Genomic DNA, 13389 nt, shown 5'->3' with positions numbered 1-13389 from the left:
GGTGGTGGTGCTATAGATTTCAGCATATTCAGAAGTGAGTAGGGGGCAAAATAAATGGAATCAGACTGACAGGATGAAGTGGGAGGTGGTGGCAGAGAATGCGTATTTGGGTAGCACAGTGTGTTGCTGCTCAGAACTCCACATCTCTAAATATGACAACCCTGATCTTTCCTTTTAAGTCAGGCAGACTTGGATGTGCTCTAGAAAGGCGACTGTGTCTCCAGGTCACAACACTAGTCAGGTACCCTAGATAGAGCATGCTGGTTGCCTACAATCTCAGTTGGTAGGAGGAAAACTCTAGGAGGGGAATCTCAGGAGCCCCTGGGGCTGTTTGGACGCATCTGCCCCCCATATGCAGGATCCAAGGCAAGAATACAAATAGAAGTCCATGTGCCATTTTTATAAATATGTAAAAGCTAATAAGCTGTTAAAATATGTGCTGTCCTCCTACCTAGGCCAATATTCTTGGACTTCCAAGAGTTCCACATAGGGATAAGGCCTCAAGCACCATGGCTGACACCCCAGCCTACATATCCAAGCTTCATCCATACTCACTCACAGACGGCATCCTGTTGGCCCGTGGGTACATGCCCCCGCAGTGTGACCTGCCTTCAGGAGGATGGACATGGGGAAGGGACTCATGCAGGCCCTGGAAGCAGGTTCAGGGCTCTTTGGCAGGGAATTGCAGGGCCCCAGGTGCCTGGGGTATAGTCTAGCAGGTGGCCTGTATTCTGGATGGAATGTCCCTTTGTCCCCGTGACTCCTCCCTCAGTGGGATGCAGGCAGTGAGGACGGGTGTACATCCAGAAGAGACCAGAGTTGGGCCCCTCTAGAGCAGAGGGCTCATGGCAGGGCCCCTCTTGCCCAGGTCTAAGGGCAATGCTGCCCATGATAGGGAGGTAGAAGCCCCTGTTTCCCTCTCTGCCGCCTCAGATCTCTGTGTTGCGGAATGCAGGATTCCTCCTCTGACCTTCCTTCCTCTAATAGTGGATTATTGATATTGGCATCATCCCAGAAATTAAGGAGTCCCAGTTAGATGTGCAATGGTCTAATGCTTCAGCTCTTAATGGCCAGAGCTGCACGTTCTCTGGTTAGTTCACTTACCCTACAACAAGGCAGCAGCACACAATGGTTTTTGTTTTTCTTCTGATTTAAAGGGAGAGTCTTTATCCCCAAAGAAAAGCCCATAGAAACTCATAAAGAAGAAAAAGTGACCCTTGACCCAGAACTGGAAGAAGCTTTGGCCAGCGCCTCCGACACTGAACTCTACGATCTTGCAGGTTAGTCCTCAGCTCTGGGAAACTTTCCTGTCTGGCTCTGTGACCTCCAGACGGGCACTGACCCGCCTGGCAGCAGCTTTTGAGCTCCTGTGTAACTATTGATTGTTACTGTGATACCAGGTTGAGTTCAGCCATTAGACAGCTATAAGGCTGGATGCAGGTGACTGAAACCTCTCTGAGCAAACATTTTGCTGTATCTCAGCTATAAAATGTAAAATCATATTTCAGCTGTAAAATACTCCCAATAGTACCGGTCGTACAAAATCCGAGAGTTACTGTGAGAAATCAAAGAGAATAAATATGAAGGAGTATTCAGAACTGAATAAAATTACAGTGCTTAGGCTTTCTAAAGAGCTTCACATTAGGCTTTTTTTTTTTTTTTGCGGTATGCGGGCCTCTCACTGTTGTGGCCTCTTCCGCTGCAGAGCACAGGCTCCGAATGCGCAGGCTCAGCGGCCATGGCTCATGGGCTCATCTGCACCGCGGCATGTGGGATCTTCCCGGACTGGGGCACGAACCCGTGTCCCCTGCGTCGGCAGGCGGACTCTCAACCACTGTGCCACCAGGGAAGCTCCCCATTTGGCATTTTATCATCACAGAATTTCCGTTTCCATCACAAAATTTCTTGTTCTTCCCCACAGTCACTGTTCAATTTTGATTCTGTTAGCCTAACCATGGAACAGGACCAATTTATTGTTACATTTCCCCAGTAAAGTAAATCCATATTCAGCCCACTCTGCTGATTTTTTCTAGTTTTCTTAACAATAGCAACAACACAGTAATTATAATAATTATGTGAATTGGTTGTACGTACAGATAGAAAAAAAAACCCAAATAGTACAAAAGGATATGTAATGAAAAGTCTCTCACCCTCGTTCCTAAGTCCCCTCCCGTTTCTTACATTTCCCTTGAAAAAGATTCCATGCATGTACCAGCATAGTTGTGTACTCATTGGGTGGAAATTTGGATTATTAGGGTCATTAGGTCCTCCCAGGATAGAGGTGCTTTGAGAAACAGTCCACAGCTTTGGCAAGAATTCTCACATTGTTATTCCATTGGAATACGTAAGTAATCATAATCTCCTTCCTCCCAGGAGAACCAGTTATGCCTTATCCTAATAGCGTGCCAACCATCTCAGCTACATTTTCATTGCTTCTGTGATGATATCAGTGGTCAGTGTTAAGCTCACATATTTGAAACCCTCTCAGAAGTCACTGCAGGAGTTGAGGCACCTGCATCTAACACACAGGAAGTCATTTAACCTTTGTGGTAGGTAAAGTGTAATTATTATCCCTATTTTACAGATGGGGAAACTAAGGCTCAGAGGCATTTAACAACTTCTCAAGTCATACAGATAGTACGTGACAGTGCTTGGATTTAAGCTCTGGCTGCTGCTCCTGACTGTCACTCTCAACCCCTAGACTCGCTGGTTCTGAGCATTTGCCCTTTCTCAGCTGTACGGGCTGCCCCCCTCCTTCTAAGGTATAGATTACAGTGCGTGAGGAGCTCAGGTGCGCCTCTGCCACCTGTTGGCAGACCCTTCTGGGATCCTTCCCCAGGCGGCCACCTGGAATTTCTCACCTGGAATTTCCTTAGCAACGGGAAAGCTGGGCAGTTGGAGTTAGAGCATGCTCAGTGTTGTCACCCCGTGCTGTCCCCTGCATACTGTACTGCCCCCTGGTGTAAGTTCCATGTAGTACAAGAGACTCAAAAATCTCAGCCTGCTTATCTGACTTTTTATTGTTGACATCTCTTATTTCCCACCCTGGGATGTTCTAGATGGGAAAAGAACCACTCTTTTTGGTACTGACAGATGGGAGAGATGGGGAGGCCTACATTGGAAAAGGCCCATGATCTTTCTGCTCTTTGTCTCTGGAAAAACTACATGCCATAGTATGTATTATGTTAGATCTTAAACTATCCTTAGACTCCGTCCTGCGTTCACATTTTACAGATGAGAAAACATAAGGGATGAATCTACTTAACTAGGACATCTATGCAGATTTTCAGTGTGGAGCTATGACGAGACCATTGTCCCTCAGATCCTACATGATTCTACACGTATAGATGTAGAAGGACATGTGAAGATTGCCAGTGGTCTTGGGAGGAGGGTTTCTTTTTATTTTTAAATAAGCTTATTTCATACTATACACGTGTCATTCACTTTGCAAGGCAAGAGGGTCTGGAGACTTATCTTTATGATATGAAGAATTGTTCTTCGAGGGGCAAATTAACAATGTGGACATCTTAACACGCTTTCTCAAACTTAAGGTTTATTCACTGATTATCTTTGCTTTCAGCTGTTCTTGGAGTACACAATTTGCTCAACAATCCCAAGTTTGATGAAGAAACGGCCAGCACGAAAGGCGGCAAAGGGCATGTGAGAAGTAAGCTGACGTGAAATCTGTGGTTTTATGAAACTTGGGAGCCTCCGGGTGTTGCTGGTAGGAAAGAGGCCTGTTGACTGGGCCCCCTGGGGAGTCCAGAATTCTTTTAGGCTTTGAAGGTGGTTTTTGCCAGTTCACCAAGGATCACTAGGCTCTGAGCAGTCAAACCAGGATAGACTAGCCAATACTGGGAGCTCTGTCTGGCAGCGTAACTAGTACCAATCAGTGTTTTGCCCAGAACACACTGTCTTGATAGGTCTGTTCAGTCAAAAGAGAAAATTACTGATAAAAAAGGTTGCTTAGGGCTTCCCTGGTGGCGCAGTGGTTGAGAGTCCGCCTGCCGATGCAGGGGACATGGGTTCATGCCACAGTCCGGGAAGATCCCACATGCCGCGGAGCGGCTGGGCCCGTGAGCCATGGCCACTGAGCCTGCGCGTCCGGAGCCTGTGCTCCGCAACGGGAGAGGCCACAGCAGTGAGAGGCCCTCGTACCGCAAAAAAAACAAAAACAAACAAACAAACAAAAAGGTTGCTTAGCACAGAATGCAGAGTTTTATGTTCTTAACGATGTTTTAATCAACTCTGGTATCAGATAAGTTTCCTACTCTATTCGAGTGCCTTTTTGTCTCAGTAACGGATGTTTGTCATTAGAATTTGAATACCTGCTTCCCCTGGAGAGCATGAAAGACACACTGGCATGGACTTGCTGGCACAGAATGTACCAGACCGCTATCTTCTATGTCACCGTTTTCTGGAGAAACGTACAATTCATTAGACTCTCTCACTCATTCGTCAGTCATTTACTAAATACCTGCTGTTGCAGGAATGTTCTAGGCTTAGGTACAAAGGTAAAAAAGGTGGTCCCTGCCCAAAGGAACTTATCTATCCGTGGGAGGGATGGAGCAGTAATGAGGTAATTTCAGTACAGTGTGATCCAGGTACTATGAAAACTCACAGAAGATCACAGCTTTTCTTAGATTAATTATATCTTATTCTCTTTGACGGTGATTTGGGCAATGCTTTCTAGTCTCAGCAGTCTATTTATCAGTTGCTGTTTATACAGGGTAATTTACCCAGACAATGAGCAATATTCCTTTTATTTACCTTCTGTTTTCTTATGCATACAGATGCAAAGTGTTCATCCTTTTAATTTCAGTATCAAAGGGTAACATTCTGACAACATGTTTGTTATTAAAAGTCTGGTGCATAACCTTCTGGGTTTTTATACACACACATATCATTAACTTTTTAAAAGACTTAATTTTTTTAGAGCAGTTTTGTGTTCAAAATTGAGAGAAAGGCACAGAGATTTCCCATATACCCCCTGACCCTCCACATGCACAGCCTCCCCCATTATCAACATGCTGCACAGAGTGGTATGGTTTTTACAGTTGATGAACTTACGTTGACACATCGTTATCACCGAGTCCATAGTTTACATTAGGGCTCACTCTTGGAGTTGTACATTCTCTGGGTTTGGACAAATTAACAATGGCATGTTTCCCATTACAGTATCAGGCAGAGTAGTTTCACTGCCCTAAAATTCCTCTGTGCTCTGCCTATTTACTTCTCCTTCCCTGCTAACCTCTGGCAACCCCTGATCTTTTGTCTCCATCATTTTGCCTTTTCCAGAATGTCATATAGTTGGAATCATACAGTATGTAGCCTATTCAGACTGGCTTCTTTTACTTAGTAATATGCATTTAAGGTTGCTCTATGTCTTTTCATGGATTCATAGATCATTTATTTTTTTTATTGAGATATAGTAGATGTACAATGTTACATGTTACAGGTATACAACTTAGTGATTCACAATTTTTAAAGGTTATACTCCATTTATAGTTATTATAAAATATTGGCTATATTCCCTGTGTTGTATAATATATCCCTGTAGTTTATTTATTTGGACTTCTTAATCCCCTCCCCCATCTTGCCCCTCCCCTCTTCCCTCTCCCCACTGGTAACCACTAGTTTGTTCTATGTATCTGTGAGTCTGTCTTTTTGTTATACTCACTAATTTGTTTTATTTTTTAGATTCCACACATAAGTGACATCATACAGGATTTGTCTTTCTCTGTCTGACTTATTTCACTTAACATAATACCCTCCAAGTTCATCCATGTTGTTGTAAATGGTAAAATTTCATTCTTTATTATGACTGAGTAGTATTCCATATATATTATCCATTCATCTGTTGATGTACACTTAGGTTGCTTCCATATCTGGGCAATTCTAAATAATGCTGCTATGAACATTGGGGTGCATGTATCTTTTTAAGTTAGTGTTTTTGTTCTTTTCAGACATATACCGAGTAGTGGAATTGCTGAGTCATATGGTAAAGATAGATCATTTCTTTTTAATGCTGAATAATATTCTGTTATCTGGATATACCACAGTTTATTTATCAGTTCACCTACTGAAGGACATCTTGGTTGCTTCCAAATTTTGGAAATTATGAATACAGCTGCTATAAATATCTGTGTTCAGGTTTTAGACATAAATTTTCAGCTCCTTTGGGTAAATATCAAGGACCCTGATTGCTGGATCTTACGGCAAGGCGTTTGGTTTTGTGAGAAACCACAAAACTGTCTTCCAAAATGGCTGTACCATTTTGGATTCCCACTAGCAAAGAATGAGAGTTCCTGTTGCTCCACACCCTCACCAGCATTTGGTTTTGCCAGGGTTCCAGACTTTGGGCATTCTAATAGATGTGTAGTGGTATCTCATTACTTTAATTTGCATTTCCCTGACAAATATGATGTGGAACATCTTTTCATATGCATATTTGTCATTTGTATATCTTCTTTGGTAAGATATCTGTTAAGTTCTTTGGCCCATTTTAAAAATCAGGTTGTTTTCTTATTGTTGAGTTTCAAGAGTTCTTTGTATATATTGGATAAGTCCTTTATCAGATGTGTCTTTTTTTCTGATTTTTTTTTAATGAATGAAAGATTTTTAAAAATTCTATAGTGCTTTACAAATTTCAGAAGTTTCGTACACACGATTTCAAATAATCCCATAATAACCCTTTTTTCCCCCTCTACCCCTATATTGCCCCTCCCCTCTTCCCTCTCCCTACTTGTAACCACTAGTCTGTTCGCTAGTCGTTTTGTGAGTCTATCAGATATGTCTTTTTTTTTTTTTCTTTGCGGTACGCGGGCCTCTCACTGTTGTGGCCTCTCCTGTTGCGGAGCACAGGCTCTGGACGCGCACGCTCAGCGGCCGTGGCTCACGGGCCCATCCGCTCCGCGGCATGTGGGATCTTCCCAGACCGGGGCACGAACCCGTGTCCCCTGCATCGGCAGGTGGACTCTCAACCACTGCGCCACAAGGGAAGCCCTATCAGATATGTCTTTTGCAAACATTTTCTCCCAGTCTGTGGTTCATCTCCTCATTCTCTTGAGAGTATTTTTCGCAGGGCGGAAATTTTTTATTTTAATGCAATCCAGGTTATCAGTTCTTCCTTTCATGGATTATGCCTTTGGGGCTGTGTCTAAAAATTCATCTCCAAACCCAAGGTCATCTAGATTTTATCCTATGTTATCTATCTCATAGTTTTGCATTTTATATTTAGGTCTGTGATCCATTTTGAGTTAATTTTTGTGAAGGGTGTAAGGTCTGTGCCTAGATTCACTTTTTTTTTTCATGTGGATGTCCAGTTGTTCCAGCACCATTTGTTGAAAGACTATTCTTTTCTCCACTGTATTACCTTTGCTCATTTGTCAAAGATCAGTTGACTATATTTATGTGGGTCTCTTTATGGATTCTCTATTCTGTTCCATTGATCTATTTGTATACTTTCACCAATATCACACTGTCTTGCTTTCTGTAGCTTTAAGTCTTGAATTTGGATAGTGTCAGTTCTCTAATTTTGTTCTTCTCTTTCAGTATTGTGTTGGCTATTCTGAGTATTTTGCGTCTCTATATAAACTTTAGAATCAGTTTTTTGATATCTACAAAATTCTGGAATTTTGATTGGGATTCCAGTGAATCTATAGGTCAATATGGGAAGAACTGACATCTTGACAATATTGAATCTGTCCATGGAATATCTCTCCATTTAGTTCTTCTTTTATTTCTTTCAGTACAGGTTTGTAGTTTTCTTCATGCAGATTATATATATATATATATATATATATATATATATATACATACATACACACACATACATATGTATATATATATATATATATGTAGTTAGATTTATACCTAAGTATTTCATTTTTCATTAACATTTTTTTCAAGTTGTGATTCTCTTCTCTTATAAATACCTGTAGGTTTACCTCATTCTTCTAATGAATAGATAGCCTTGTATTATGTGATTATGCTATAACTTGTTTACCATTTTTGCATTGATGGACTTTTTAAAAAATTTATTTTATTTTATTTTTTTATGTATTTTTGGCTGTGTTGGGTCTTCGTTTCTGTGTGAGGGCTTTCTCCACTTGCTGCGAGTGGGGGCCACTCTTCATCGCGGTGCGCGGACCTCTCACTATCGCGGCCTCTCTTGTTGTGGAGCACAGGCTCCAGACGTGCAGGCTCAGTGGTTGTGGCTCACGGGCCTAGTTGCTCCGCGGCATGTGGGATCTTCCCAGACCAGGGCTCGAACCCGTGTCCCCTGCATTGGCAGGCAGATTCTCAACCACTGCGCCACCAGGGAAGCCCTTGATGGACATTTTGTTTATCATGTTTTGCTGTCATGAGTAACGTATCAGTGAACATCCATAAATATACATCTTCATATATTCATGCTACTTTTTCTGTAGATTAGACTTTTAGATATAGAATTGCTGGGTCGTAAAGTATCCACATTTTATATTTTAATAGATAATGCCGGGCTTCCCTGGTGGTGCAGTGGTTAAGAATCCTCCTGCCTATGCAGGGGACACGGGTTTGAGCCCTGGCTCAGGCAGATCCCACATGCCACGGAGCAGCTAAGCCTGTGCGCCACAACTACTGAAGCCCGCGCGCCGTGCTTCTCAATAAGAGAAGCCACTGCAATGAGAAGCCCGCGCACCGCAACGAAGACCCAACGCAACCAAAAATAAAAATAAATTAAATAAATTAAAAAAAAATAGATAATGCCAAATTATTTTTCCAGAAAATTTGTACCAGTTTACATTCCCACCAACAATGTATGAGGATGCTTTTTCCTCCACATTGTTGCCAACTCTGAATATTCCCTTTTTACATTTCTTGGCTAATCAAATGGTATCTCATTTTTAAATTTCAGAGTTTAATTACTTATTATCTTTTTTGGTTGACTGATAGAGATTCCTCTGATCATTAGTTGTTCATTTTCGATTGGGTTGTATTATTTACTTGAAGGAGCTCTATGTATCTTGGGATATGAACCCTTTGTATGTTACACATATTGCAAACATTTTCTGTTAACTGCTTTTGAGAATTCTTCCATTCTTCTTTTTTGTTCCTTTCTCTTCCCATACCATCCTCAAAATTAAAGCTCCAAAGTGGAACTCAGAGGACGGTGGGCCAGGGGAGGATTAAGGTTTGGGAAATAAAGAGACTCATTTTTGGGCTTCCCTGGTGGCGCAGTGGTTGAGAGTCCGCCTGCCGATGCAGGGGACACGGGATGGTGCCCCAGTCCGGGAAGATCCCACATGCCACGGAGCGGCTGGGCCCGTGAGCCATGGCCGCTGAGCCTGCGTGTCCGGAGCCTGTGCTCCGCAACGGGAGAGGCCACAGCAGTGAGAGGCCCGCGTACCGCAAAAAAAAAAAAAAGAGACTCATATTTTTGCATCTTAGATTCTTTGGTTTGGTTATTATAGTCTGAAAGAGGTCCATGTGGAGCAGCAGTAACTACCCACGGATATTCTTTTGGGTGTTGGAGTTTGCTGTAGGGCCTCCTGCACTTTTGGCCCCATGGAGCATCAGCCGCTGAGACTTCTCATTGCAGGTGAAAAACACCCACCTTTGAGGCTGTAACTCAGAATCATACCATTCCTGTGCTTGCTTAGTTGAGAGTAAGCTTACTGTCATTGATATCGGAGTATTATTGGAATCAGAGCATATGAAAGGAAGGTCATTTTGGGGGACGTCATCTCTGATTTTTATGGGAGAGCCCTTACGTTTTATTTTTAAAATTGAAACTTGTGTCTTAGATGTGGTCAAAGGTGAAAAGGTCAAGCCAGTATTTGAGGAACCACCCAATCCCACAAATGTGGAAGTAAGTCTGCAGCAGATGAAAGCCAATGACCCCAGCCTGCAAGAGGTCAACCTCAACAACATTAAGGTATTTCATTACAATTGTTATCCATTGAGGTCAGAAAACTTACTGGAGATGACTGATTGCCTGTTTTACACCTGTTTAAAATCCTTTGTACTCACTGGATTTTGAGGCACAATATCCTATTTGAAAGAAGTGGGTTTTTAAAAAAAAGTGATTCCTAGAATTCTTTGAAAAGAATCACAGTACTTGTGTTATACACAGTGTATTAGCTAGCTATTGCTGAGTAACAAATTACTCCAAAACAACAAACAGTTATTATTTCACATAATTTCTGAGTGTCAGGAATATGGGAGTGACTGGGCGGGGTTGCTGTGGCTCAGGGTCTCAAATGAGGCTATAGTAAAGCTGTCAGCCAGAGCTGCACTTGTGTGAAGGCTTGACGAGGGCACAGAAATCCATTTCCAAGATGGCGCAGTCATGTGTCTGTTGGCAGGAGGCCTCAGTTTCTCAGAACGTGGCTCTCTCAGTAGGAATGCCTGAGTGTCCTCACATCATGACAACTGGCTTCCCTCAGAGCAAGTGATCCAAGAGAAAAAAAGAGAGACTAAGCTGGAAGCCACAGTGCCTTTTATGACCTATTCTCTGAAGTCACACATTGTCACTTCTGCTTTGACCATAAGTCATGTCACTCTCAAAGGGAGGGTAAGATGTGTGTGTGTGTGTGTGTGTGTGTGTGTGTGTGTGTGTGTGAGAGAGAGAGAGAGAGAGAGAGAGAGAGAGAGAGCACTGCCTGACATCTTTTTTGTTCATTCTTTTTGGGCCAGTTTCTAGCATTTAATAATATTAACTAATTTTTATTAAGTACTCGCTATGTGCCATATCCTTTGCTAAATACTTGAAATTCATTATCTCACTGAATCCTTAGTGGGACTTAAAGAGGTTCAGTTGCCCACAGTCACAGAGCTGGCCTGTAGTACTCTGTAAACTCACATTAGTCTCTAGCTGTGCCCTATATTGTCTGCCTCCCCAGTGCCCAGTACTAGGCTAAGTGCCGTGGAAGAGGAAGTAAGAGTCACGTGGTATTCATTCTGAAGAACTTAAATTACGAGAAAAACACTAAGCGAATAATTACATGATGTGGTCAGCCCCCACATGTGGAATTGTGGGTAAGGAAAATTTTGATCCTGCCTAGGAGAGCCAATAAACCAAGGAGGTGATATTTCTGCTGGGTCTTGAAGGCTGAGTAGGAATTAGAGCAAAGGATAAAGGAATTTCTAGGCAAAAGGAAAAGCATATCTAAAGGTATGGACGAAAGAAAGACCATGGGATAGTAAAAGAATGGCAAGCAGGTCAGTCTGGCTAAAATATAGACAATGAAAGAAAGAAAGAGGAAAGTGTGCTCTATGCATAATTTGGACAGTAGGGTAAACAGAAGTGATACCAGAATGTCACATTGTGTTAGATTCCCTTATTGGACACTAAGTGGTGCTATTTGGCTTAGGATAGGTTGGTTGCTAGAGAATGGGTGATGAAAGTCTTTTAAAAAGGGTAACATCTAAACATACAAGGTATTTAAAAGCTGTTGGTCGTTAGCTTGGGGTGAAGGTGCTGCAGAATGATTCATCAAGGATCTGTGTCTTCCTCATCTTAGAACATTCCAATTCCAACCCTGAAGGAATTTGCAAAGGCTCTGGAGACCAATACTCACGTGAAAAAGTTCAGCCTGGCCGCAACCCGCAGCAATGACCCTGTGGCGATTGTGAGTAAAATTCTTACAACTATAACGTGAAAATATTTAATTCATTAGAAGCTATTTTAAATTTGTTTTATCAATTAACAATGTTCAGATCAGGTAAATTTATTTTCTGTATAGTTAATAAACAAAATTAGTTATAATGAGACAGTAAAACAAGAACCCAACTGTCAGGCACTTTGAATTCACTAGAATTTTGTTAGCACTACACTTTTTGGAGAAAGAGACAAGATTAGATTTGGTATTCAGCTAAGTAAATATTTAGATTTTGTTCTGTGCTTAGTACAAATTTTCTGAAATGTTTGTATCTACAGTAACATTCTGTCCCAGTAAATGGATATTATGAGACCCCCCCGGCCAAAGCCTACAGGAACTCGGCCCATATAAAAAATGTTAACATATATTTCATTTTAATCTTTGAAATGGATTACACAAAAACAGAAAGATAGATCAATGGAACAGGATAGAAAGCCCAGAGATAAACCCACGCACATGTGGTCACCTTATCTATGATAAAGGAGGCAGGAATGTACAGTGGAGAAAGGACAGCCTCTTCAATAAGTGGTGCTGGCAAAACTGGACGGGTACATGTATAAGTATGAGATTAGATCACTCCCTAACACCATACACAAAAATAAGCTCAAAATGGATTAAAGACCTAAATGTAAGGCCAGAAACTATCAAACTCTTAGAGGAAAACATAGGCAGAATACTCTATTTATCATAAATCACAGCAAGATCCTTTTTGACCCACCTCCTAGAGAAATGGAAATAAAAACAAAAATAAACAAATGGGACCTAATGAAACTTAAAAGCTTTTGCACAGCAAAGGAAACCATAAACAAGACTAAAAGACAACCCTCAGAATGGGAGAAAATATTTGCAAATGAAGCAACTGACAAAGGATTAATTTCCAAAATTTACAAGCAGCTCATGCAGCTCAATAACAAAAAAACAACCCAATCCAAAAATGGGCAAAGACCTAAATAGACATTTCTCCAAAGAAGATATACAGATTGCCAACAAACACATGAAAGAATGCTCAACATCATTAATCATTAGAGAAATGCAAATCAAAACTACAATGAGATATCATCTCACACCAGTCAGAATGGCCATCATCAAAAAATCTAGAAACAATAAATGCTGGAGAGGGTGTGGAGAAAAGAGAACACTCTTGCACTGCTGGTGGGAATGTGAATTGGTACAGCCACTATGGAGAACAGTATGGAGGTTCCTTAGAAAACTACAAATAGAACTACCATATGACCCAGCAATCCCACTACTGGGCATATACCCTGAGAAAACCATAATTCAAAAAGAGTCATGTACCAAAATGTTCATTGCAGCTCTATTTACAATAGCCCGGAGATGGAAACAACCTAAGTGTCCACCATCGGATGAATGGATAAAGAAGATGTGGCACATATATACAATGGAATATTACTCAGCCATAAAAAGAAACGAAATTGAGCTATTTGTAATGAGGTGGATAGACCTAGAGTCTGTCATACAGAGTGAAGTAACTCAGAAAGAGAAAGACAAATACCATATGCTAACACATATGTATGGAATTTAAGAAAAAAATGTCATGAAGAACCTAGGGGTAAGACAGGAATAAAGACACAGACCTACTAGAGAATGGACTTGAGGATATGGGGAGGGGGAAGGGTAAGCTGTGACAAAGCGAGAGAGAGGCATGGACATATATACACTACCAAATGTAAGATAGATAGCTAGTGGGAAGCAGCCACATAGCACAGGGAGATCAGCTCGGTGC

At 41.6% G+C, this 13389-nt stretch overlaps 1 protein-coding gene across 3 annotated transcripts in view; it reads left to right on the top strand.

The window, feature by feature from the left end:
- TMOD2 (tropomodulin 2) overlaps window positions 1-13389 on the top strand; it is a 46623-nt gene that overhangs the window by 18449 nt on the left and 14785 nt on the right. For all 3 annotated transcript variants that reach the window (XM_060005967.2, XM_060005968.2, XM_060005969.2), the window contains 4 exons: window positions 1158-1280; window positions 3581-3667; window positions 9789-9919; window positions 11508-11615. In XM_060005967.2, the coding sequence (XP_059861950.1) occupies window positions 1158-1280; window positions 3581-3667; window positions 9789-9919; window positions 11508-11615 (449 nt within the window). The remainder of the gene's footprint in view (window positions 1-1157; window positions 1281-3580; window positions 3668-9788; window positions 9920-11507; window positions 11616-13389) is intronic.

This window comes from Delphinus delphis, chromosome 2 (genome assembly GCF_949987515.2).
Source record: "Delphinus delphis chromosome 2, mDelDel1.2, whole genome shotgun sequence".
Taxonomy (NCBI): Eukaryota; Metazoa; Chordata; class Mammalia; order Artiodactyla; family Delphinidae; genus Delphinus; species Delphinus delphis.
This window is presented reverse-complemented; position numbering and strand designations above follow the sequence as displayed.